The 22,070-nt window shown below is 61.8% G+C and overlaps 1 protein-coding gene across 1 annotated transcript in view; it reads left to right on the top strand.

Moving 5' to 3' along the window:
- LOC137461589 (filamin-A-like) overlaps positions 1 to 21,900 on the top strand; it is a gene marked incomplete at both ends in the record, with an annotated part of 29,560 nt that extends 7,660 nt beyond the window's left edge. Inside the window, 23 exon segments of the mRNA XM_068171274.1 lie at positions 891 to 1,024; positions 1,026 to 1,064; positions 1,066 to 1,140; positions 2,647 to 2,749; positions 3,448 to 3,588; positions 4,284 to 4,412; positions 5,048 to 5,221; positions 5,869 to 6,030; positions 6,641 to 6,844; positions 8,003 to 8,155; positions 8,764 to 8,886; positions 9,849 to 10,115; positions 11,369 to 11,506; positions 12,572 to 12,687; positions 16,842 to 16,974; positions 19,194 to 19,345; positions 19,347 to 19,371; positions 20,457 to 20,587; positions 20,589 to 20,648; positions 20,650 to 20,677; positions 21,668 to 21,804; positions 21,806 to 21,838; positions 21,840 to 21,900. Of these exon segments, the coding sequence (XP_068027375.1) occupies positions 891 to 1,024; positions 1,026 to 1,064; positions 1,066 to 1,140; positions 2,647 to 2,749; positions 3,448 to 3,588; positions 4,284 to 4,412; positions 5,048 to 5,221; positions 5,869 to 6,030; positions 6,641 to 6,844; positions 8,003 to 8,155; positions 8,764 to 8,886; positions 9,849 to 10,115; positions 11,369 to 11,506; positions 12,572 to 12,687; positions 16,842 to 16,974; positions 19,194 to 19,345; positions 19,347 to 19,371; positions 20,457 to 20,587; positions 20,589 to 20,648; positions 20,650 to 20,677; positions 21,668 to 21,804; positions 21,806 to 21,838; positions 21,840 to 21,900 (2,718 nt within the window).
- Between the last annotated feature and the right edge of the window lie 170 nt (positions 21,901 to 22,070).

Raw genomic sequence — 22,070 nt, 5'->3', positions numbered from 1 at the left:
TGGCTCTGAGTTGCATTTGGGGTGAATTTGGGTCGAATTTGGGTCTATTTGAGCTGAATTTGCCTCTATTTGAGCCAAACTTGGGGTGGTGAATTTGGGGCTGAGTTTAATTTGAGGCTATTTGAACTGAAATTGGGGGAAATTTGGGACTATTTGGGTCAAATTTGGCTCCATTTAAGCTGAATTTAGGGTGGATTTGGGGGCTATTTGAGGTGAATTTGAGGCTGAGATGAATTTAGGTCTATTTGAGTCAAATTTCAGGTGATTTTGGGTCTATTTGAGGCGAAATTTAGGTCTATTTGAGTTGAACTTGGGTCTATTTGAGTCAAATTTGAGATGAATTTGCGGCTGAGGTGAATTTAGGTCTATTTGAGTCGAATTTCAGGTGATTTTGGGTCTATTTGAGGTGAATTTAGGTCTACTGGAGTCGAACTCGGGGTGAGTTTTGGGTCTATTTGAGTCGAATTTCACGTGAATTTGGCTCTATTTGAGTTGAATTCAAGGTGAATTTGAGGGCTGAGGTGAATTTAGGTCTATTTGAGTCAAAATTTCAGTTGATTGTGGGGTCTATTTGAGGTGAAATTTAGGTCTATTTGGAGTTGAACTTGGGGTGAATTTGGGTCTATTTGGGGTGAATTTGGAGCTGAGGTGAACTTGGCTCTATTTGAGCTGCATTTGGGGCAAACTTGGGTCTAGTTGAGCTGAATTTGGAGCTGTTTGAGTGGAATTTGAGTCTATTTGAGTGGGAATTCAGGGGGGGCTGAGGTGAATCTGGAGGGTTGAGGTGAATTTGGCTCCACCTGAGCCGAATCTTCCTCTCCTTGAGCCGATCTCGCGGTTCGGTTCACCTTCCCTGCTTCCATCTCACCTCCTGCCCCTCCCCTCCCCAGGGGCCGGCCTGGGCCCCACCATCCAGATCGGGGAGCAGACGGTGATCACAGTGGACGCCAAGGCCGCGGGCAAGGGGAAGGTGACCTGCAGCGTCTGCACCCCGGACGGCTCGGAGGTGGACGTCGACGTGGTGAGAGAACCCCGATGGGACCTTCGACATCTTCTACACCGCCCCCCCAGCCCGGCAAGTACCTGATCTGCCTGCGCTTCGGCGGCGAGCACATCCCCAACAGCCCCTTCCAGGTCATGGTGAGTCCCCGGCCGGGGCAGGGGGAGGGGAGGGAGGGGGTGGGGAGGGAGCTGGAGGGGGGTGGGGAGGGAGTAGGGAAGGAGTAGGGTGTGAGAAGGGGATGAGTAGGGTGTGAGTAGGGGATGAATAGGGTGTGAGAATGGTATGAGTAGGGGATGAGAATGGCATGAGGAGGGTGTGAGAAGGGGATGAGTAGGGGTGTGAGAATGGTGCTAAGTAAGGTGTGAGAAAGGATGAGTAAGGTTGTGAGTAGGAGATGAGGAGGGTGTGAGTAGGAGATGAGAGAGGGTGTGAGTAGGGGATGAGAAGGGTGTGAGGAGGGTGTGAGAAGGGGATGAGTAGGGTGGTGAGAATGGTGCTAGTAGGGTGTGACGAAAAGGATGAGTAAGGTGTGAGTAGGAGATGAGGAGGGGTGTGAGTAAGGTGTGAGTAGGGGATGAGAAAAGTGTGAGGAGGGTGTGAGTAGGGGATGAGAAGGGTTGTGAGTAGGGGATGAGAAGGGTGTGAGGAGGGTGTGAGAAGGGGATGAAGTAGGGTGTGAGAAGGGTGCTTAGTAGGGTGTGAGAAAAGGATGAGTAAGGTGTGAGAAGGGTGCTTAGTAGGGTGTGAGAAAGGATGAGTAAGGTGTGAGTAGGAGATGAGGAGGGTGTGAGTAAGGTGTGAGTAGGGGATGAGAAAAGTGTGAGGAGGGTGTGAGTAGGGGATGAGAAGGGTGTGAGGGAGGGTGTGAGAAGGGGATGAGTAGGATGTGAGAATGGTGCTTAGTAGGGTGTGAGAAAGGATGAGTAAGGTGTGAGTAGGAGAATGAGGAGGGTGTGAGTAAGGTGTGAGTAGGGGATGAGAAAAGTGTGAGGAGGGTGTGAGTAGATGAGAAGGGTGTGAGGAGGGGATGAGAAGGGTGTGAGGAGGATGTGAGTAGGGCATGAGAAGGGTGTGAGGAGGGTGTGAGAAGGGGATGAGTAGGGTGGTGAGAATGGTGCTAGTAGGGTGTGAGAAAGGATGAGTAAGATGTGAGTAGGGGAATGAGAAGGGGGTGTGAGGAGGGTGTGAGTAAGGTGTGAGTAGGGGATGAGAAAGGTGGGAGTAGGGGATGAGAAAGGTGGGAGTAGGGTGTGAGTAGGGAATGAGAAGGGTGTGAGGGAGGGTGTGAGTGGGGTGTGAGAAGGGGATGAGAAAGGTGTGCGGAGGGTGTGAGTGGGGCTGTGAGAAGGGGATGAGTAGGGTGTGAGTAGGGGATTGAGTAGGAGATGAGTAGGGTCTGGGTAGAGGATGAGTAGTGGTGTGAGTAGGAGATGAGTAGGGAATGAGTAGAAGGGCTGAGTAGGGTGGGCTGAGTAGGGCATGAGTATGGCATGAGTCTGATGTGAGTAGGGGATGAGTAGGGTGTGGGTAGGGGATGAGTAGTGGCTGAGTAGGGTGTGAGTAGGGGATGAGTAGAAGGTTGGTAGGGGATGAGTAGGGTGTGAGTAGGGGATGAGTAGGGTCTGACCCTCTCCCCTCCGCAGGCGACGGACCGGCCGCTGCTGGGCGTCAATGGGCTGGACATGGCCGGGCTGCGGCCCTTCGACTTGGTCATTCCCTTCACCATCAAGCAGGGGGAGATCACCGGTGAGGGGGGGGACCCCAAAACTGAGCATGGCACCCCGGGGGGTTCCCCAAAACACCTGAGACCCTACCCTGGGCCCCAAAGCCCTGGGAGGAGGGGAGATGGGACCGAAGCGGCTCAAGGAGGCCCCAAGAGCTTGGAGGCATCTCCAAGGCTTCTTCAGGTCCTCCTGGGGGGTCTCGTGAGGGGCCTGAAAGTTTGGGGGTCCAGGGAGCCCTCCCAGATCTTCCTGGGGGGGTGTCCCCAAAGCAATCAAAGCCCCCTTGGGGGTCCCCAAAGTCCTCAGGGTGGGGGGACCAAGGGGGGCTCGAGGAGCACCCAAGAGCTTGGAGGGGTCCCTAGGGCTCCCTTGAGTCCTTCTGGGAAGTCATTTTGAGGGTCCCCAAGACTTTGAGGTCCCTGAACCCTCCCCTCTGCCCCCAGATCGTCATGGGGGGCCCCCAAAGCTACCAAGGTCCTCCTTGGGGGTCCTCAAAACCCTTCCTGGGGGTGTCCCCAAGCCCCCAACCCTGCTCCTGCCTCCCCTTTTCCCCCATCCAATCTCCTCCCTAGGAGCTCTCCCACCGCTGGTCCCCCTGAGATCCTCCTTGAGGGTTGGGTGGGGAGGGCCTGGGCAGGGCTTAGGGCCTTAGGGCCCCAGCTCCTGCAAGGCTGCCTGAGGATGTCCCCAAGGCCCTTGCTGTGTGTTCCCCTCCCCCAGGAGAGGTGAGGATGCCCTCGGGGCAGGTGGCCAAGCCGGACATCACCGACAACAAGGACGGGACGGTGACCGTGCGCTTCGCCCCCAGCGAGGCAGGGCTGCACCAGATGGACATCCGCTGCGACAGCATCCACATCCCAGGTGGGGCAGGGGGCTGGGAGGCTGGGCAGGGGGCTGGAGGGGCTTGGGAGGGGATTTGAGGGGCTTTGGGGGGGGATTTGAAGGGGTTTGGGGGGGGCTCGGAGGAGCTTTCGGGGGCTCAGAAGGGCCTCTGAGGAGCTTGGGAGGGGCTGGGGGGGGCTGGGAAGGAGGCTACGGGGGGCTGGGGAGGGGGCTCGAGGGGGGTTGAGGGCATTTGAGAGGATTTGAGGGAGATTTGAGGGGGTTTGGGGGGATTTGACGGAGATTTGAGGGGACTTGAGGGGATTTGAGAGGGTTTGAGGTGCTCGGAGCTTTTGGGGGCTTAAAAGGACCTTTGAGGGGGGCTTGGAGAGGCTAGGAAGGCTGGGGAGGGGATTTGAGAGGGTTTGGAGGTTGAGGGGGCTTAGAAGAGCCTCTGAGGGGCTTTGGAGGGGCTTTGAGGGGGCTTGGAGGAGATTTGAGGGGACTCCAAGGGGATTTGGGGGGATTTGAGGGAGGCTGGGGGGGATTTGAAGGGGTTTGGGGAGGCTCAGAAGGGCCTTTGAGGAGCTTTGGGAGGGGCTTGGACAGGCCCTGAGAGGGTTTAGAGGGGCTTGAGGTGGCTTGGAGGGGATTTGGGGGGGGGTCATGGTTAGAGCTGGGGTCTCCACACCCCCTCCCCCCCTTTGCTGAGCCCCTCCTCCCTCCCCCCACAGGCAGCCCCCTGCAGTTCTATGTGGACTACGTCAACAGTGGCCACGTCACTGCCTACGGCCCCGGCCTGACCCACGGCACCGTCAACAAACCTGCGACCTTCACTGTCAACACCAAGGATGCTGGCGAGGGTGGGCACCATGGGGGGCACCCCCAGGCCCCTCCCAACCCCCTCCCCCCCCAATCGACCCCCTGAAGGCCTCGAGGGAGGGTCCCCAAGGCAGCTCAGCTCCCCCCCGAGAGCTTGGAGGCAGCTCCGAGGCTTCTTTGGGGCTCTCTGGAGGCTCCTTAAGATCTGGGGGGTCCCTGGAACCCCTCTAGGGGGTCCTCAAGGCATCCAAAGTCCTCTGGAGGGGGGTCCCCAAGACAGTTCAGCTCCCCACCAGGAGCTTGGAGGCAGCTCTGAGGCTTCCTCAAGTCCTTCTGGAGGGTCTCCAGCAGGCTCCTGCAGACTTGGGGGTCCCTGAAGCCCTTCTAGATCCTCCTAGGGGGTCCTGAGAGGTCCATAAGGCTTCTTCAGGTCCTTCTGGAGGGTCTCTATGAGGCTCCTACAGATTGGGGGTCTCTAAAGCCCCCTGGATCCCCCTTGAGGGATCCCTAAGGCTTCTTCAGGTCCTTCTGGAGGGTCCCTATGAGGCTTCTGCAGACTTTTGGGGGTCCTTGAAGCCCTTCTAGGGGGGTCCTAAGGGGTCCCCAAGGCTTCTTCAGGTCCTTCTGGAGGGTCTCCATGAGGTTCCTCTCCCAACCTCCTGTGTGACCCCCTCAGGAGGGTTGTCCCTGGCCGTGGAGGGTCCCTCCAAGGCTGAGATCAGCTGCACAGACAACCAGGATGGGACCTGCACTGTCTCCTACCTGCCAGTGCTGCCAGGGGACTATGGCATCGTGGTCAAGTACAACGACAAGCACATCCCTGGCAGCCCCTTCACTGCCCGCATCACCGGTAGGGGGCGCTCGGGGGGGGGGGGCACCTAGAGCCATATGGAGGGGGCTGGGAGGAACCCAGAGGGGTTTGAAGAGCACCCAGAGGGGGTTGGGAGGGGCTGAGGGGCACCCAGAGGGGGTTGGGGGTGTCTGAGGGGCACAGAGAGGGGTCTGAGGGGCACACAGAGGGGGTTGAAGGGCACCCAGAGGGGGTTGGGAGGGTCTGAGGGGCACACAGAGGGGGTTGAAGGGCACCCAGAGGGGGTTGGGAGGGTCTGAGGGGCACCCAGAGGAGATGGAAGGGCACCCAGAGGAGGTTGGGAGGGTCTGAGTGGCACCCAGAGGGGGTTGGGGGTGTCTGAGTGGCACAGAGAGGGGTCTGAGGGGCACCCAGAGGGGGTTGGGGGGCATCCAGAGGGGGTTGGGAGGGTCTGAGGGGCACCCAGAGGGGGTTGTTGAAGGGCACCCAGAGGGGGTTGGGAGGGTCTGAGGGGCACCCAGAGGGGTTTGAAGGGCACCCAGAGGGGGTTGAGGGGGAGCTGGGGGACACCCAGAGAGGGTTGGGGGGGCACCCAGAGGGGGTTGAGGGCCACCCCAAACCCTCTTGAGCCCCTCTGTGCCCACCCGGTGCCAACCTGACCCCCCGTGCCCGCCCTGTGCCCGCAGGCGACGCCAGCCTGCGCCAGTCCCACCTGCAGGTGGGGGCCTCGGCCGACATCCCCCTGGAGCTGGGGGACACCGACCTGAGCCAGCTGAGTGCCAATGTCACTGCCCCCTCCGGGCACAAGCAGCCCTGCCAGCTCAAGAGGCTCCGCAGCGGGCACCTGGGTGAGGGCACACGGGGGAAAGGGGGTGGGCGTGGGGCGGGTGAGGAGTGGGCAAGGGGTGGACAAGGGTAAGGCAAGGTAAGGTAAGGGGTGGGTATGGGGTGGGTGAGGGGTGGGCATGGGGTGGGTAAGGGGTGGGTAAGGGGCATGAGGTGCATAAGGTATGGGCATGGGGTGGGTAAGGTATGGGCATGGGGTGGGTAAGGAGTGGGTAAGGGGCATGAGGTGGGTAAGGTATGGGCATGGGGTGGGTAAGGGGTGGGTAAGGGGCATGAGGTGCACAAGGTATGGGCATGGGGTGGGTAAGGAGTGGGTAAGGGGCATGAGGTGGGTAAGGTATGGGCATGGGGTGGGTAAGGTATGGGCATGGGGTGGGTAAGGAGTGGGTAAGGGGCATGAGGTGGGTAAGGTATGGGCATGGGGTGGTTAACAGGCATGGGGTGGGTAAGGAGTGGGTATGGGGTGGCCATGGAGTGGCTCTGGACACTGTTCCCCTGTCCCCACTGCCCGCTGGCACTGCCTCCATGTCCCCACTGGGTGTCCTCATTGCCCCCTGGCACGACCCCCACGCCCCCTGGCAGTGCCCCCTGACGCTGTGCCCTCCCCCCCAGGGGTGTCCTTCGTGCCCCAGGAGGTTGGGCAGCACCTGGTGCACCTGAGCCGCGCTGGGCAGCCGCTGCCCTGCAGCCCGGTGCCGGTGACCATCAGCGCGGCCGAGCTGGGCGACGCCGCCAGGGTCAGGCTGGCAGGGGCAGGGCTGCACGAGGGGAGGACCTTCCAGCCCTGCAGCTTCACCATCGACACCAGGGAGGCTGGTAAGGGGCACCACCCCCACCCTGGCACTGTGCCACCCGCGGCACCCCCTTCTGACATCCCCCTGTGTCAACCTTGGCACCCCTGTGGTACACTTCTGACCTCCTTGTGCCACCCTTGGCACTCCTGTGGCACCCTGTGGTACACTTCTGACCTCCTTGTGCCACCCTTGGCACCCTTCTGACCTCCTTGTGCCACCCTTGGCACTCCTGTGGCACCCTGTGGTACACTTCTGACCCTCCTGTGCCACCCTTGGCACTCTTCTGACCTCCCTGTGCCACCCCTGTGGCATCCTTGTGCCACCCTTGGCAGCCCTATGCCACCCGTGGCAGTCTTCTGTCACCCTTGGCACCCTTTTCAACCCCCCCGTGCCACTCTTGGCACTCCTGTGGAACCCTGTGATACACTTCTGACCTCCCTGTGCCATCCTTGGCACTCCTCTGTCATCCTTGGCACCCTTCTGACCCCCCCATGCCACTCTTGGCACTCCTGTGGAACCCTGTGGTACACTTCTGGGAACCCTGTGCCACCCTTGGCATTCCTCTGCCACCCTTGGCACGCCTCTGTCACACTTCTGACCTCCCTGTGTCACCCTTGGCTCCCCTGTGCCATCCCTGTGGCAGCCTTGGTACTGCTGTGCCACCCGTGTGCCACCCTTGGCACTCTTCTGACCCCCCTGTGCCACCCTTGGCACTCCTCTGTCACATGTCTGACTTCCCTGTGCCACCCTTGGCACTCCTTTGTCACCCTTCTGACCTCCCTGTGTCACCCTTGGCTCCCCTGTGCCATCCCTGTGGCAGCCTTGGTACTGCTGTGCCACCCCTGTGCTACCCTTGGCACTCTTCTGACCCCCCTGTGCCACCTTTGGCACTCCTCTGTCACACTTCTGAGCCCACCCTGTGCCACCCTTCTGCTTCCCTGCTGGCTTTGCCCCCGCCTCTTTGCTGGCACCTCCTGACCCCTCCCCCCAAAATGTCCCTGTGCCCCCCCCCAGGCCCTGGGGAGGTCTCACTTTGCCCATCCAGGCTCCCACCAAGGTGGGCATCACCCCCTGCCCACTCCCCCCCCCCGATGCCACTCTCCCCCTTTCTGCCGTGCCCCCCCCCGCCCTCTTTATGACCTCCCCCTGACCTCCTGACCCCCCTCTGACCCTCCCCCAGGCTACGGGGGGCTGAGCCTCTCCATCGAGGGCCCCAGCAAGGTGGACATCAGCACGGAGGAGCTGGAGGATGGCACCTGCAGGGTCACCTACTGCCCCACCGAGCCTGGCAACTACATCATCTCCCTCAAGTTCGGCGACCAGCACGTCCCTGGTGGGCACTGGGGGGGCTGGGAGGGACTGGGAAGGGATTGGGAGGGACTGTGGGGGAACTGGGAAGGATTGGGAGGGATGGGGCAGGGATTGGGGGGGACTGGGAGGGGATTGGGAGGGACTGTGGGGGGACTGAGGGGGACTGGGAAGGACTGGGAGGGATGGGGCAGGGATTGGGGGGGACTGGGAAGGGATTGGGAGGGACTGTGGGGGGACTGGGAAGGACTGGATGGGATGGGGAGGGGATTGGGAGGGACTGGGAAGGGATTGGAGGGGACTGGGGAGGACTGGGAGGGCACTGGAGGGCACTGTATGGGCACTGGGAGGGCACCGGGAGCACCCCCAGCAGGAGCCTGTGGGGTCAGTTGGTTTCCTTGGGGAAGGGGGGGGGGAGGGATTGGGGTCTCTGTTTTTGGGGACACCCCCCAAGTGACCCCACCTGTGACCCCTCCCACCCTGTGACCCCCTCCATGACCTCCCCTGTAACCCTCCCTGTGCCCTCTCCCACCCTGTAACTGCCCCATGACCCCTCCCCATGACCCCTCCCTCCGCTCCCCTACCCCGACCCCCCCCTCTCTAACCCCCTGTGACCCCTCCTCTGCCCCCCAGGGAGCCCTTTCTCGGTGAAGGTCACTGGGGAGGGGAGGCTGAAGGAGAGCATCACCAGGAGGCGCCGGGCACCCCCCGAGGCCAGCGTGGGCACCCCCTGCGAGCTCAGCCTCAAGGTGCCAGGTCAGTGCCCACCCCGGGCAGGGTGGGAGTGTGGGGAGGGGTCCCGGGGGGGTCCTGGGAGGGGGGTTAAAGGGGGCTCTGGGGGGGGGCCTGAAAAAGTTTTGGGAGAGTCCCGAATGGGTCTGGACTCCACATCCAGCCCCTGCCCACCCTGTGCCCACTCCATGCCCACACCCACCCCAAGGCCTCCTCCATGCCCACCCCGTGCCCAGCCCATGCCCACACCCACCCCAAGGCCTCCTCCATGCTCACCCCGTGCCCAGCCCATGCCCACACCCACCCCAAGGCCTTCTACATGCCCAGTCCATGCCCAGCCCATGCCCACACCCACCCCAAGGCCTCCTCCATGCCCAGCCCATGCCCACACCCACCCCAAGGCCTTCTCCATGCCCAGTCCATGCCCAGCCCATGCCCACACCCACCCCAAGGCCTCCTCCATGCCCAGCCCATGCCCACACCCACCCCAAGGCCTCCTCCATGCCCAGCCCATGCCCACACCCACCCCAAGGCCTTCTCCATGGCCAGTCCATGCCAGCCCATGCCCACACCACCTCACACCCATTCCCATCTCTATGCCCACTATGTGCCCACTCTGTGCCCACCCCATGCCCACTTTATGCCCATTGTGTCCCCCGTTTATGCCCACCCCATGCCCCCTTTATGCCCATCATGTCCCCCCTTTCTGCCCACCCCATGCCCCCTTTATGCCCATCATGTCCCCCGTTTATGCCCACCCCATGCCCCCTTTCTGCCCATCATGTCCCCCCCTTTCTGCCCACCCCATGCCCCCTTTATGCCCATCATGTCCCCCGTTTATGCCCACCCCATGCCCACTTTATGCCCATTGTGTCCCCCTATCTGCCCACACCCATGCCCACTCTGTGCCCATCCTCTCCCCCCTTTCTTCCCCTTTTCCTGCCCCCTTCCTGCCCGCCCCCATGCCCCTCTCTGTGCCCCCACAGACCCCAGCAGCCACGATGTGTCGGCGGTGGTCACGGGCCCCTCGGGGCAGCCGGTTGGCACGCAGGTGGTGGAGGGGGAGGGCGGCAGCCTCAGCATCCGCTTCGTGCCCACCGAGAGCGGCGTCCACGCCATCAGCGTCCGGGACCGCGGGCACCACCTGCCGGGCAGCCCCTGCCAGTTCACCGTGGGGCCCCTCGGCGAGGGAGGGGCACACAAAGTGCGGGCAGGGGGGCCCGGGCTGGAGAGGGCCGAGGCTGGAGTGCCAGGTGAGGAGGAGGAGGGGGAGAGGGATGGGGAGGGAGAGGGATGGGGAGGGGGAGGAGGAAGAGAAAGAGGAGAAGGAGAGGGAGAGGTAGGAGGTGGAGAAGAAGGAGGAAGAGAAGGAGAAGAAGGAGAGGGAGAGGTAGGAGGTGGAGAAGGAGGAGGAGGAGAGGGAGGAGGAGTAGAAAAAGAAAGAGAAAAAGAGGGAGAGGTAGGAGGTGGAGGAGGAGGAAGAAGAAGAGGAGGAGAGGGAGAAGGAGAGGCAGGAGGTGGAAGTGAAGGAGGAAGAGGAGGAAGAGAAGGAGAAGGAGGAAGAGAAGGAGGAGAAGAAGAGGGAGAGGGAGGAGGTGGAGGAGAAGGAGGAGGGGGAGGAGGAAGGGGGAGGGCAAGGCTGGGCATGGCACAGGGGAAGGGAAGGGATTGGCAGCTCAGCTGAGGTGGCACCAAACCCACCCTAGGTGGCACCAAGCCCCCCTGAGGTGCCCCCAGACCCACCCTAGGTGGCACCAAATCCAGCTGAGGTGTCCCCAGACCCACCCTAGGTACCCCCACACCCACCCTAGGTACCCCCACACCCACCCTAGGTGCCCCCACACCCACTCTAGGTGGCACCAAACCTACTTACCCTAGGTGCCCCCAGACCCACTCTAGGTGGCACCAAACCCACCCTTGGTGGCACCAAGCCCAGCGAAGGTGCCCTCAAACCCACCCTAGGTACCCCCAGACCCACTCTAGGTGGCACCAAACCCACCCTAGCTGCCCACAGACCCACCCTGGGTGGCACCAAACCCACCCTAGGTGCCCCCAGACCCACTCTAGGTGGCACCAAACCCACCCTACCTGCCCAGAGACCTACCCTAGGTGCCCCCAGACCCACCCTAGGTGGCACCAAACCCAGCCAAGGTGCCCTCAGACTGAGCCAAGGTGGCACCAAACACAGCCAGGGTGCCCCCAGACGCACCTGAGGTGCCCCTGAATCCACCCTAGGTGCCCCTAGACCCCACCCTAGGTGCCCCCAAACCCACCCTAGGTGCCCCCAGACTCACCCTAGGGGCTTCCCAACACCTAACAGGGGGTCCCCAAACCCCACCTGGGACCCCCAAACCCCACTGGGGTCTCTCCAAACCCCTCCCGGTTGCCCCCCAAGCCCTCTTGGAGCCCCAGGAGGACCTCGGGGGTGGCTTTTGGGGAGGTGTGGGAGGAGCTGGGGGTGCTGGGGGGGGTGTGTCTGAGCGCCCCCCCCTCTGCCCCCCCCCAGCCGAGTTCAGCATCTGGACGCGGGAGGCAGGCGCTGGAGGCCTCTCCATCTCCGTGGAAGGCCCCAGCAAGGCTGAGATCGCCTTCGAGGATCGCAAGGATGGCTCCTGTGGGGTCTCCTACGTCGTGCAGGAGCCAGGTCAGGGGGCTGGGAGGGCTGGGGGAGGGGCTGGGAGGGCTGGGGGAGGGGCTGGGAGGGCTGGGGGAGGGGCTTGGAGAGCTGGGGGAGGAGCTGGGAGGGGTCCCCAAGATCACATCAGGTGGTTCGAACCCACCTGAGAGGGTCCTGGACCCACCTGAGGAGGTCCCAAGACTCTCAGAGGGGCTCCAAACCTCCCTGAGATGCCCCCAGACCCCCTTGAGGTGCCCCCAAACCCCCTTCAAGATGCCCTCAGACCCCCCTTGAGGTGCCCCCTACCCTATTCAGATGCCCCCAAACCCACCTGGGGCGCTCCGAAACCTACTTGGGGACCTCCAGCTCCCCCAGATCTGCCCTCAGACCCCCTTCAGATGCCCTCAGACCCCCTTCAGATGCCCTCAACCCCCCCCTGGGGTGCCCCAAACCCACCTGGGGACCTCCAGCTCCTGCAGATCTGCCCTCAGACCCCCTTCAGATGCCCCCAGACCCCCTTCAGATGCCCTCAGACCCCCTTCAGATGCCCTCAAGCCCCCTGGGGTGTCCCAAACCCACCTGGGGACCTCCAGCTCCCCCAGATCTGCCCCCAAGACCCCCTTCAGATGCCCTCAGACTACCTCCAGAGGCCCCCAAACCCTCTTTAGGTGCCCCCAGACCCCCTTCAGGTGTCCTCAGACTACCTCCAGAGGCCCCTAAACCCTCTTGAGGTGGCCCCAGACCCCTTTCAGATGCTCTCTAATCTTCTTTAATGTGCCCTCAACCCCCCCTGGGGGTGCCCCAAACCCTCCTGGGGACCTCCAGCTCCCCCAAATCTGCCCCCAGACCCCCTTCAGATGCCCTCAGACCCCCTTCAGATACCCTCAACCCCCCCGGGGGTGCCCCAAACCCTCCTGGGGACCTCCAGCTCCCCCAAATCTGCCCTCAGACCCCCTTCAGATGCCCCCAAACCCCCCTTCAGATGCCCCCCAGACCCCCTTCAGATGCCCCCCAAACCCCCTTCAGATGCCCCCAACCCCCTTCCTGAGGTGCCCCTCCCCCTGCTGAGCCCCCTGGTGCCCCTGCCCCCAGGTGACTACGAGGTGTCTGTGAAGTTCAACGATGAGCACATCCCTGAGAGCCCCTTTGTGGTGCCAGCCTCTGCCCCCTGCGACGCTGCCAGGCGCCTGACTGTTTCTAGCCTTCAGGTGAGGCACTGGGAGAAACCCCCCCCCGGAAAAACCCGACCAAAACCGACCCAAACAGAACCCCCCCGGCTGGGCATGGGCTGCCTCGGGAGGGGAGGTGGGGGGAAGGCAGTAGAGGGGGTCTGGAGGGGTTAGAAAGGTCTTGGGGGGGCTTGAGAGGAGGTTTGGGGGGGGCTGATGGGGTTTAGAGGAGGTTTGGGGGGGTTTAGAAGAGGTTAGAGGGGGTCTGGGGGGGCTGTAGAGGAGGTTAGAGAGGGTCTGGGGAGGCTATGGAGGGGATTTGGGGGGCCTAGAGGGGATCTGGGGGGGCTTTGAAGGAGGTTTGGGGGGGCTCTGGGTGGGTTTAGAGGAGGTTAGAGTGGGTCAGGGGGGCTTTAGAGGAGGTTAGAAGGGGTTTGGGGTGGCTGTAGAGGAGGTTTGGGGGGGGTCTGGGGGGGTTTAGAGGAGGTTAGAGGGGGTCTGGGGGGGGCTATAGAGGGGGTTTGGGGGGTCTGGGAGGGTTTAGAGGAGGTTTGGGGGGGTCTGGGTGGGTTTAGAGGAGGTTAGAGGGGGTCTGGAGTGGTTTAGAGGAGGTTTGGGGGGGTCTGGAGTGGTTTAGAGGAGGTTAGAGGGGGTCTGGGAGGGCTGTAGAGGAGGTTTGGGGGGCTCTGGGTGGGTTTAGAGGAGGTTAGAGTGGGTCAGGGGGGGCTTTAGAGGAGGTTAGAAGGGGTTTGGGGGGTCTGTAGAGGAGGTTTGGGGGGGTCTGGGTGGGTTTAGAGGAGGTTAGAAGGGGTTTGGGGGGGGCTGTAGAGGAGGTTTGGGGGGGCCTAGAGGGGGTCTGGGGGTGCTTTAGAGGAGGTTTGGGGGGGATCTGGGTGGGTTTAGAGGAGGTTAGAGGGGGTCTGGAGGGGTTTAGAGGAGGTTTGGGGGGTCTGGGGGTGTTTAGAGGAGCTTAGAGGGGGTCTGGAGGGGTTTAAAGGAGGTTTGGGGGGTCTGGGGGTGTTTAGAGGAGGTTAGAGGGGATCTGGGGGGGCTATAGAGGGGGCTTAAGGGGGTCTGGGGGGTTTAGAGGAGGTTAGAGGGGATCTGGGGGGGCTGCAGAGGAGGTTAGAGGGGGTCTGGGAGGGTTTAGAGAGCTCTGGTGGGGTTAGAGGAGGTTTGGGGGGGGCTGGGGGGTTAGAGGAGGTTTGGGGGGCCCTGGGGGGGTTTAGAGGAGGTTAGAGGGCATCTGGGGGGGGCTTTAGAGGAGATTTGGGGGGTCTGGAGTTCAGAGGAGGTTTGGGGGGTCCTAGGGTCAGGATTTGGAGGTCTCAGGGTCAGGGTTTAGGAGGGACTTAGGGTCAGGATTTGGGGGTCTAAGGGATTGGATTTGGGGGTCCTAGGGTGAATATTTGGGGGGTCCTAGGGTTAGGGTTTGGGGGTCTCAGAGTGAATATTTGGGGGGTCCTAGTGTCAGGGTTTGGGAGGGTCTCAGGGATAGGATTTGGGGGGTCCTAGGGTCAGGGTTTGGGGGTCTCAGGGATAGGATTTGGGGGGTCCTAGGGTCAGGGTTTGGGAGGGTCTCAGGGATAGGATTTGGGGGGTCCTAGGGTCAGGGTTTGGGGCTCTCAGGGAAAGGATCTGGGGGGTCCTAGGGTCAGGGTTTGGGGGTCTCAGGGATAGGATTTGGGGGTCCTAGGGTCAGGGTTTGGGGGTCTCAGGGATAGGATTTGGGGGTCCTAGGGTCAGGGCTTGGGAGGGCCTCAGGGTCAGGATTTGGGGGTCTCAGGGTCAGGTTTTGGGGTTCCCCCAGCCGGGGGGGGTCTCAGGGGGGGTCCTCTCTCATGCCTCTGATAAAGGCTATTAACAGCTCTACAGTCACCCCCCCAGCCCTCCCCCCAGCACCCCCAAAGCAATCTTGGGGTGGGGGCTGTGGGGGTGACCCCCCTGGGGCCTGGCTGGGTTTTAACAGGAGAAAATGGGGGACCCCCCACCCCCAAATGAAACCTCTCTGGGGGCCCCCCCCCATTCTCTCCTGCTAACCCCTCGGGCCCCCCCCTCAAGGTAAGTGGGGTACAGGTTGGGGGGAGGGGGGGGTGTCTTTAATTGGGGTCCCCTCCCCCTGAATTTACTGGGGGGAGGGGGGGTCCATTCCCCTTGGGAGAGGGGGTTGGGGGTGTTAACCCCCCCGTGGTTATTTTGGGGGTGCACAGGACCCCCCCATATTTTGGGGTGCAGCTCTCCCCCCTTTCTGGGGGGGCTTTTAAGGGTGGGGGGGAGCTAAGGGCAGAATATGGGGGGAGGGGGGTTGGGGGGAGAGTGTCCTGCTGGGTTTGGGGCTCCCCCTCTGGATTTGGGGGCCCCCTTCTAGCTTTGGGGTCTCCTGCCTCAATTTTGGGGTGCAGCCCCCCCCCTTTGGGAGCTTTTTGGGGGTCTATTCCCCCCCACAAGAGCAGGACCTAGAGCAGAGGAGGATTTCCTGCTGGCTCTAGGGGACTCCCCTCTGGCTTTTGAGGTTCTCCTCTAGCTTTGGGGCTCCCCCTCTGGGTTTGGGGGTCCCCTCTAGGCCCGGGGGGGTTCTCCCTCAATTTTGGGGTGCAGCCCTCCCTCCCCTCAGGGATTTTGGGGAGGTCTAATTCCCTCCCCCCAAGAGCAGGACCTGTGGCAGAGGATTCCCTGCTGGCTTTGGGGACTCCCCCCCCCGGGTTTGGGGGTTGCCCTCAGCTTTAGGGGTCCCCCTCCAACTTTGGGGGTGCCCCTCTAGGTCTGGGGATCTCCTCCCTCAATTTTGGGGTGCAGCCCTCCCTCCCTGGGAGGCTTTTGGGGGGGTCTAATTCCCTCCCCCCAAGAGCAGGACCTGCAGCGGAGGAGGATTCTCTGCTGGCTTTGGGGACTCCCCCCGGGTTTGGGGGTTCCCCTTTGGGTTTGGGGGTCCCCTCTAGGTCTGGGGGGGTCCTCCCTCAATTTTGGGGTGCAGCCCCCCCCATTTAGGACCTCTTTGAGGGGAGGAGCTCAGAGTTTCAGCCTGATTTTGGGGGGGGGGGTTGGTCCTTGCTGTGCTTTTTATTCACTGCTAGGTTTGGGGACACCCCTCTGGCTTTGGGGTTTCCTCTCTGACTTTGGGGGTCCCCCTCCAGGTATGGGGGTCTCCTCCCTCAATTTTGGGGTGCATCCCCCCCCCTTTGGGGGGGGTGTCTAATCCCCTCCCCCCAAGAGCAGGACCTGGGGTGGGGGAGGATTTCCTGCTGGCTTTGGGGGACTCCCCTCTGGCTTTGGGGACGGCCCCCTGTGTTTGGGGGTTCCCCTCCGGATTTGGGGGTCCCCCTTTAGGTCTGGGGGTCTCCTCTATAAATTTTGGGGTGCAGCCCCCCCCCCCTCTTTGGGAGCTTTTTGGGGGTCTAATCCCCCCCCCCCCCAAGAGCAGGACCTAGGGCAGAGGATTTTACTGCTGGCTTTGGGGACTTGCCCCTGGGTATGGGGATTCCCCTCTCGGTTTGGGGGTTCCCCTCAACTTTAGGGGTCCTCCTCCAACTTTGGGGGTCCCCTCTAGGTCTGGGGTTCTCCTCCCTCAATTTTGGGGTGCAGGCCCCCCTCTTTGGGGTGCTTTTGGGGGGGTCTAATCCCCTCCCCACAAGAGCAGGACCTGGGGTGGAGGAGGATTTCCTCTTGGCTTTGGGGACTCCCCCCGGGTTTGGGGATTCCCCTCCAACTTTAGGGGTCCCCCTCCGGGTTTGGGGGTTCCTCTCCAAATTTTGGGGTCTTCCTCTAGGTCTGGGGGTCTCCTCCCTCAATTTTGGGGTGCAGCCTCCCCTCCTTGGGGGCTTTTGGAAGGCCTAATTCCCTCCCCTCAAGAGCAGGACCTGCAGCGGAGGAGGATTTCTTGCTGGATCTGGGGACTCCCCCCCTGGGTTTGGGGGTCCCCCTCCGGGTTTGGGGGTCCCCTCTAGGTCCGGGGAGGTCCTCCCTCAATTTTGGGGTACATCCCCCCCTCTTTGGGGGCTTTTGGGGGGTCTACCTCCCCCCTCTCCCCCCAAGAACAGGACCTGGGGTGGAGGAGGATTTCCTGCTGGCTTTGGGCACTTTCCTCTGGCTTTGGGGTTTCTCCTCTGGGTTTGGGGGGTACTCCTCCAACTTTCGGGGGTCCCCTTTGGGTCCGGGGGGGGTCCCCCCTTTTGCTAACCTCTCTGTCCCCCCAGGAGTCCGGGTTGAAGGTTCACCAACCTGCCTCCTTCGCCGTCAGCCTGAATGGGGCCAAGGGGGTGCTGGATGCTAAGGTGCACAGCCCCTCGGGGGCCGTGGAGGAATGTCACATCACAGAGGTCACTGAAGGTGAGGGGAACCCCCCGCAAAATCATGGGGACCCCTCCTCAGTCCCTGCACCCCCAAAAATCCATCCCCACCCTCCCCCCCCATCCCCCAAGAGGAGGCTCCAGAGCCTCTGAAGCTTTCCCTGGGGCTCCCTGGGCTGCTTGGCTCTGCCTCACAGGAGCGTTTTGGGGGGTCCCCCCTGCTTTGAAAGAGGATTTTGGGGTCCCCAGCTGCACTTAGGGGAAGATTTTGGGGTCCTCCCCACATTAAAAGAGGGTTTGGGGGTCCCCTGCCCCATTTAGCAGAAGATTTAGAGGTCTTTCCCACTTTGAAGGGAGATTTTGGGGTCCCTTCCACATTGATGAGGTTTTTGGGGGTCCCCTGCTGCACTTAGTGGAAGATTTTGGGGTCCCCCCACTTTGAAGGAGGATTTTGGGGTCCCCAACCCCGTTTAGGGGAAGGTTTTGGGGTCCCCCCACATTGATAAGAGGATTTTGGGGACCCCTGTTGCACTTAGGGGAGGATTTTGGGGTCCCCCAACCCATTAAGGGGAAGGTTTTGGGGTCCCCCAACATTGCAAGAGGACTTTGGGGTCCCCTGCCACACTTAGGGGAAGATTTTGGGGTGCCCCCCACTTTGATGGAGGATTTTGGGGCCCCCTGCCCCATTTAGGGCAGTATTTTGGGGGGTGCTGAGGAGATGGGGGGGTTGGGGGTACCCCCTTGGACCCTCCTCCCCCTCACAAGGTAGGTGGGGGGGGGGGGGGGCAAAGCTGTTGGGCTTTTGGGGGGTCCTGAGGGGGGTCTTGGGGGGGCTCCTGGAGGGGTTTTGGGGGGGTCCTGGAGGCTTTTGAGGTGCTCCTGGGAGGTCTTAGGGGGGTCCTGGGGGGTAGATCTTGGGGTGCTCCTGAGATGCTCTTGGGGTGATCTTAGGGGAGGGGTCTTGGGGTGCTCCTGGAGGGGCTTGGGGTGCTCCTGGGGAGGGCTTCTGAAGGCCTCCACCCAGACCTCACCTGAAAGCTTTTCGGGGGTCTCCTGCTGGAACTTTTGGGGTTCCCCTGGCACTTTTGGGGTTCTCCTGGGACTTCTTGGGCTTCCTTTGAGACTTTTGGGGTTCCTATGAAACTATTGGGGTTCTCTTGGGTCTTTGGGGGGTTCCTATGACACTTTTGGGTCTCCTTTGACACTTTTGGGGCTTCCACTGAAACTTTTGGGGTCCTCCTGGAACTTTTGGGTCTCCTTTGACACTTTTGGGGTTCCTTTGAACCTTTTGGAGTTCCCCTGAAACTTTTGGGGTTCTCTTGGGGCTTTTGGGTCTCCTTTGAACCTTCTGGGGTCTCCCTGGAACTTTTGGGGTTCCTGTGACACTTTTGGGTCACCTTTGAACCTTTTGGGGTCTTCCTGGGACTTTTGAGGTTCCTGTGACACTTTTGGGGTTCCTTTGAAACTTTTGGAGTTCCCCTGAAACTTTTGGGGTTCTCTTGGGTCTTTTGGGTCTCCTTTGAGGCTTTTGGGGTCCTCCTGGAACTTTTGGGTCTCCTTTGACACTTTTGGGGTTCCTTTGAAACTTTTGGGGTCCTCCTGGAACTTTTGGGGTTCCTATGACACTTTTGGGTCTCCTTTGAAACTTTTGAGGTCTCCCTGGGACTTTTGAGGTTCCTGTGACACTTTTGGGGTTCCTTTGAAACTTTTGGGGTCCTCCTGAAACTTTTGGGGTTCCTATGACACTTTTGGGTCTCCTTTGAACCTTTTGGGGTCTTCCTGGAACTTTTGAGGTTCCTGTGACACTTTTGGGGTTCCTTTGAAACTTTTGGGGTTCCCCTAGGACTTTTGGGGTTCTCTTGGGTCTTTTGGGTCTCCTTTGAACCTTTTGGGGTCTCCCTGGAACTTTTGGAGTTCCTGTGACACTTTTGGGGTTCCTTTGAAACTTTTGGGGTTCCCCTGGGACTTTTGGGGTTCTCTTGGGTCTTTTGGGTCTCCTTTGAACCTTTTGGGGTCCTCCTGGAACTTTTGGGGTTCCTATGACACTTTTGGGTCTCCTTTGAGGCTTTTGGGGCTCCCACCGAGACTCTGGGGGATCCTCCTGGGGCCTTTTGGGTCTCCCTTGACACTTTTTGGGGCTCTTGTGAAACTTTTGGGGTTCCCCTGAGACTTTTGGGGGTCCCCCTGGGGGGGTTTTGGGGGGGCACAGGGGTGCGTGTGGGCCCCCCCCTGACGGAAGCCTCCCTCCCTGCCCCCCAGACAAGTACGCGGTGCGGTTCATCCCGCGGGAGAACGGAGTCTACTCCATCGACGTCAAGTTCCAGGGCTCCCACATCCCGGGGAGCCCCTTCAAGGTGCGCGTGGGGGACCCCAACCAGGCCGGGGACCCCGGGCTGGTGTCTGCCTACGGCCCTGGGCTTGGAAGGGGGAACCACAGGTGAGGCTTTGGGGGGCGGGAGGGTGGTCTTGGGGGGGCGGAGGGGGGCTTTGGAGAGGGCTGGCGTGGGGGTTGAGGAACCTCCGTGGGGTTGAGGAAGGGTCAAGGAAGGGTTAGGAGGCTTCGGGGCTTGGGGTTCAGGGAGGTCTGGGGGGCTCCTGTGGGGCTGAGGAATCTCCATGAGGTCAGAGAAGGTCTCAAGGGTTGGGGTTCAGGAGGCCCTGGGGGGGCTCCTATGGGGCTGAGGAGCCTCCATGAGGTCAGAGAAGGTCTCAAGGGTTGGGGTTCTGGGGGCTCCTGTGAGGCTGAGGAGCCTCTATGGGGCTAAGGAACCTCTAGAAGGTCAGAGAAGGTCTCAAGAGTTGGGGTTCTGGGGGTCCTGGGGGGGATCAAATGGGGCTGAGGAGCCTCCATGAGGTCAAAGAAGGTCTCAAGAGTTGGGGTTCAGGAGGTCCTGGGGGGCTCCTGTGGGGCTGTAGAACCTCTATGAGGCTGAGGAACCTCCATGAAGTCTGAGGAGGTCTCAGGGGTTGGGGTTCTGGGGGTCCTGGGGGCCTTCTGTGGGGCTGAGGAACCTCCATGAGGTCTGAGGAGCCTCTATGGGGCTAAGGAACCTCTAGAAGGTCAGAGAAGGTCTCAAGAGTTGGGGTTCAGGGGGTCCTGGGGGGCTTCTATGGGGCTGAGGAACCTCCATGAGGTCAGAGAAGGTCTCAAGAGTTGGGGTTCAGGGGGTCCTGGGGGACTCCTGTGGGGCTGTAGAACCTCTATGAGGCTGAGGAACCTCTAGAAGGTCTCAAGAGTTGGGGTTCAGGAAGTCCTGGGGGGTTCCTATGGGGGCTGAGAAGCATCTATGAGGCTGAGGAACCTCCATGAGGTCAGAGGTGGTCTTAGGGGTTGGGGTTCTGGGGGCTCCTATGGGGCTGAGAAGCCTCTATGGGGCTGAGGAACCTCCATGAAATCGGAGAAGGTCTCAAGAGTTGGGGTTCAGGGGGTCCTGGGGGGCTTCTGTGGGGCTGAGGAACCTCTGTGGGGCTGAGGAGCCTCCAGAGGGCCCTGCTGTGAGGCTCCCCCCTGCTCCCCCCCAGGCTCGCCGGCAGAGTTCGTGGTGAACACGTCCAAGGCCGGCCCCGGGGCGCTGGCGGTGACCATCGAGGGCCCCTCCAAGGTGAAGATGGAGTGCAGGGAGTGCCCCGAGGGCTACAGGGTCACCTACACCCCCCATGGCCCCCGGCAGCTACCTCATCCACATCAAGTTTGGGGGGCCCCACCACATCGCGGGGGAGCCCCTTCAAGGCCAAGATCACCGGTGAGGGGCGGGGGGGGGGGCGGCCGGGGAGGGGGTTTGGGGGGTCTGAAGGGTCTGGGGAGGGGGGTTTGGGGGGGGGGTTGGGGGCTCAGAAGGGGTCTGGGGAGAGGGTTTGGAGGGGGTTGGGAGGGGGTTTGGGGGCTCAGAACGGTCCTGGGGAGGGGGTTTGGGGGCTCAGAGGGGTGTGGGGAGGGTTTGGGGGGGGTTGGAGGGTGTTTGGGGGGCTCAGAACGGTCTGGGGAGGGGGTTTGGGGGGGTTGGGAGAGGGTTTGGGGGGGTTGGGAGGGGGTTTGGGGGCTCAGAGGGGTGTGGGGAGAGGGTTTGGGGGGGGTTGGAAGGGGTTTGGGGGCTCAGAACGGTCTGGGGAGGGGTTTTGGGGGCTCAGAATGGTCTGGGGAGGGGGTTTGGGGGGGGTTGGGAGAGGGTTTGGGGGGGTTGGGAGGGTTTGGGGGCTCAGAGGGTTGTGGGGAGAGGGTTTGGAGGGGATTGGAGGGGGTTTGGGGGGCTCAGAATGGTCTGGGGAGGGGGTTTAGGTGGGGTTTGGGGGGATTGGAGGGGGTTTGGGGGCTCAGAAGGGTGTGGGGAGGGGGTTTGGGTGGGGTTTGGGGGGGGTTGGAGGGGGTTTGGGAGCTCAGAAGAGTCTGGGGGCTCAGAAGGTTCTGGGGAGAGGGTTTGGGGGGATTGGGAGGGGGTTTGAGAGGGGTTGGAGGAGGTTTAGGGGGTTGGGAGGGGGGCTTGAGGGGCTTTAAGGGGGTCTTGGGGAAGATCTGAGGGGGTTTGGGGACTCAGGAGGGTCTGGGGTGGAGGTTTGGGGGGGGTCTCTGAGGAGGGTCTTTTGGGGAGGGGTCTCAGGACCGTCTCTAGGGAGGGTGTTATTGGGAGGGGGTTCTCAGGAGGCTCTCGGGGGGAGGTCTTTTGGAGGGGAGGGGTCTGAGGGCTGCTGACCCCTCCCCCATTTCCGCCCCCCCCCCGCCCCCATCCGCTCCCCAGGTCCGCGCCTGGTGAGCAGCCACAGCCTGCGGGAGAGTTCCTCCATGCTGGTGGACGCCGGGGGGGTCCGCTCGGAAATCGGGGGGGGGTCGGCCCCCACCGGCGCCCCCCCGGCTTCGGGAGCCCCCCCCCAAATTCTCCGACGCCAGCAAAGTGGTGGCTAAAGGGCTGGGGGCTGAACAAAGCCTTCGTGGGGCAGAAGAACTCCTTCACAGTGGACTGCAGCAAAGCAGGTGGGGGGAGGGGGGAGGGGGCGCAATTTGGGGAGGGGGCTTCGAGGGACCCTTCCCCAGCCCAGAAAAGGGTCGGGGGAAAGGTTTTTGGGGGGGGGATGGGGGGTCCTGGAGGGTTTTTTGGGGCTCCCCCCCTTCCCCTCTCCTATTTCCTCAGCGGGTTGAGGCTT

Source organism: Melanerpes formicivorus, unplaced genomic scaffold (assembly GCF_026170545.1).
Source record: "Melanerpes formicivorus ecotype bairdi unplaced genomic scaffold, bMelFor1.0.p_v2 SCAF_2609, whole genome shotgun sequence".
In the NCBI taxonomy this organism is placed as follows: domain Eukaryota; kingdom Metazoa; phylum Chordata; class Aves; order Piciformes; family Picidae; genus Melanerpes; species Melanerpes formicivorus.
This window is presented reverse-complemented; position numbering and strand designations above follow the sequence as displayed.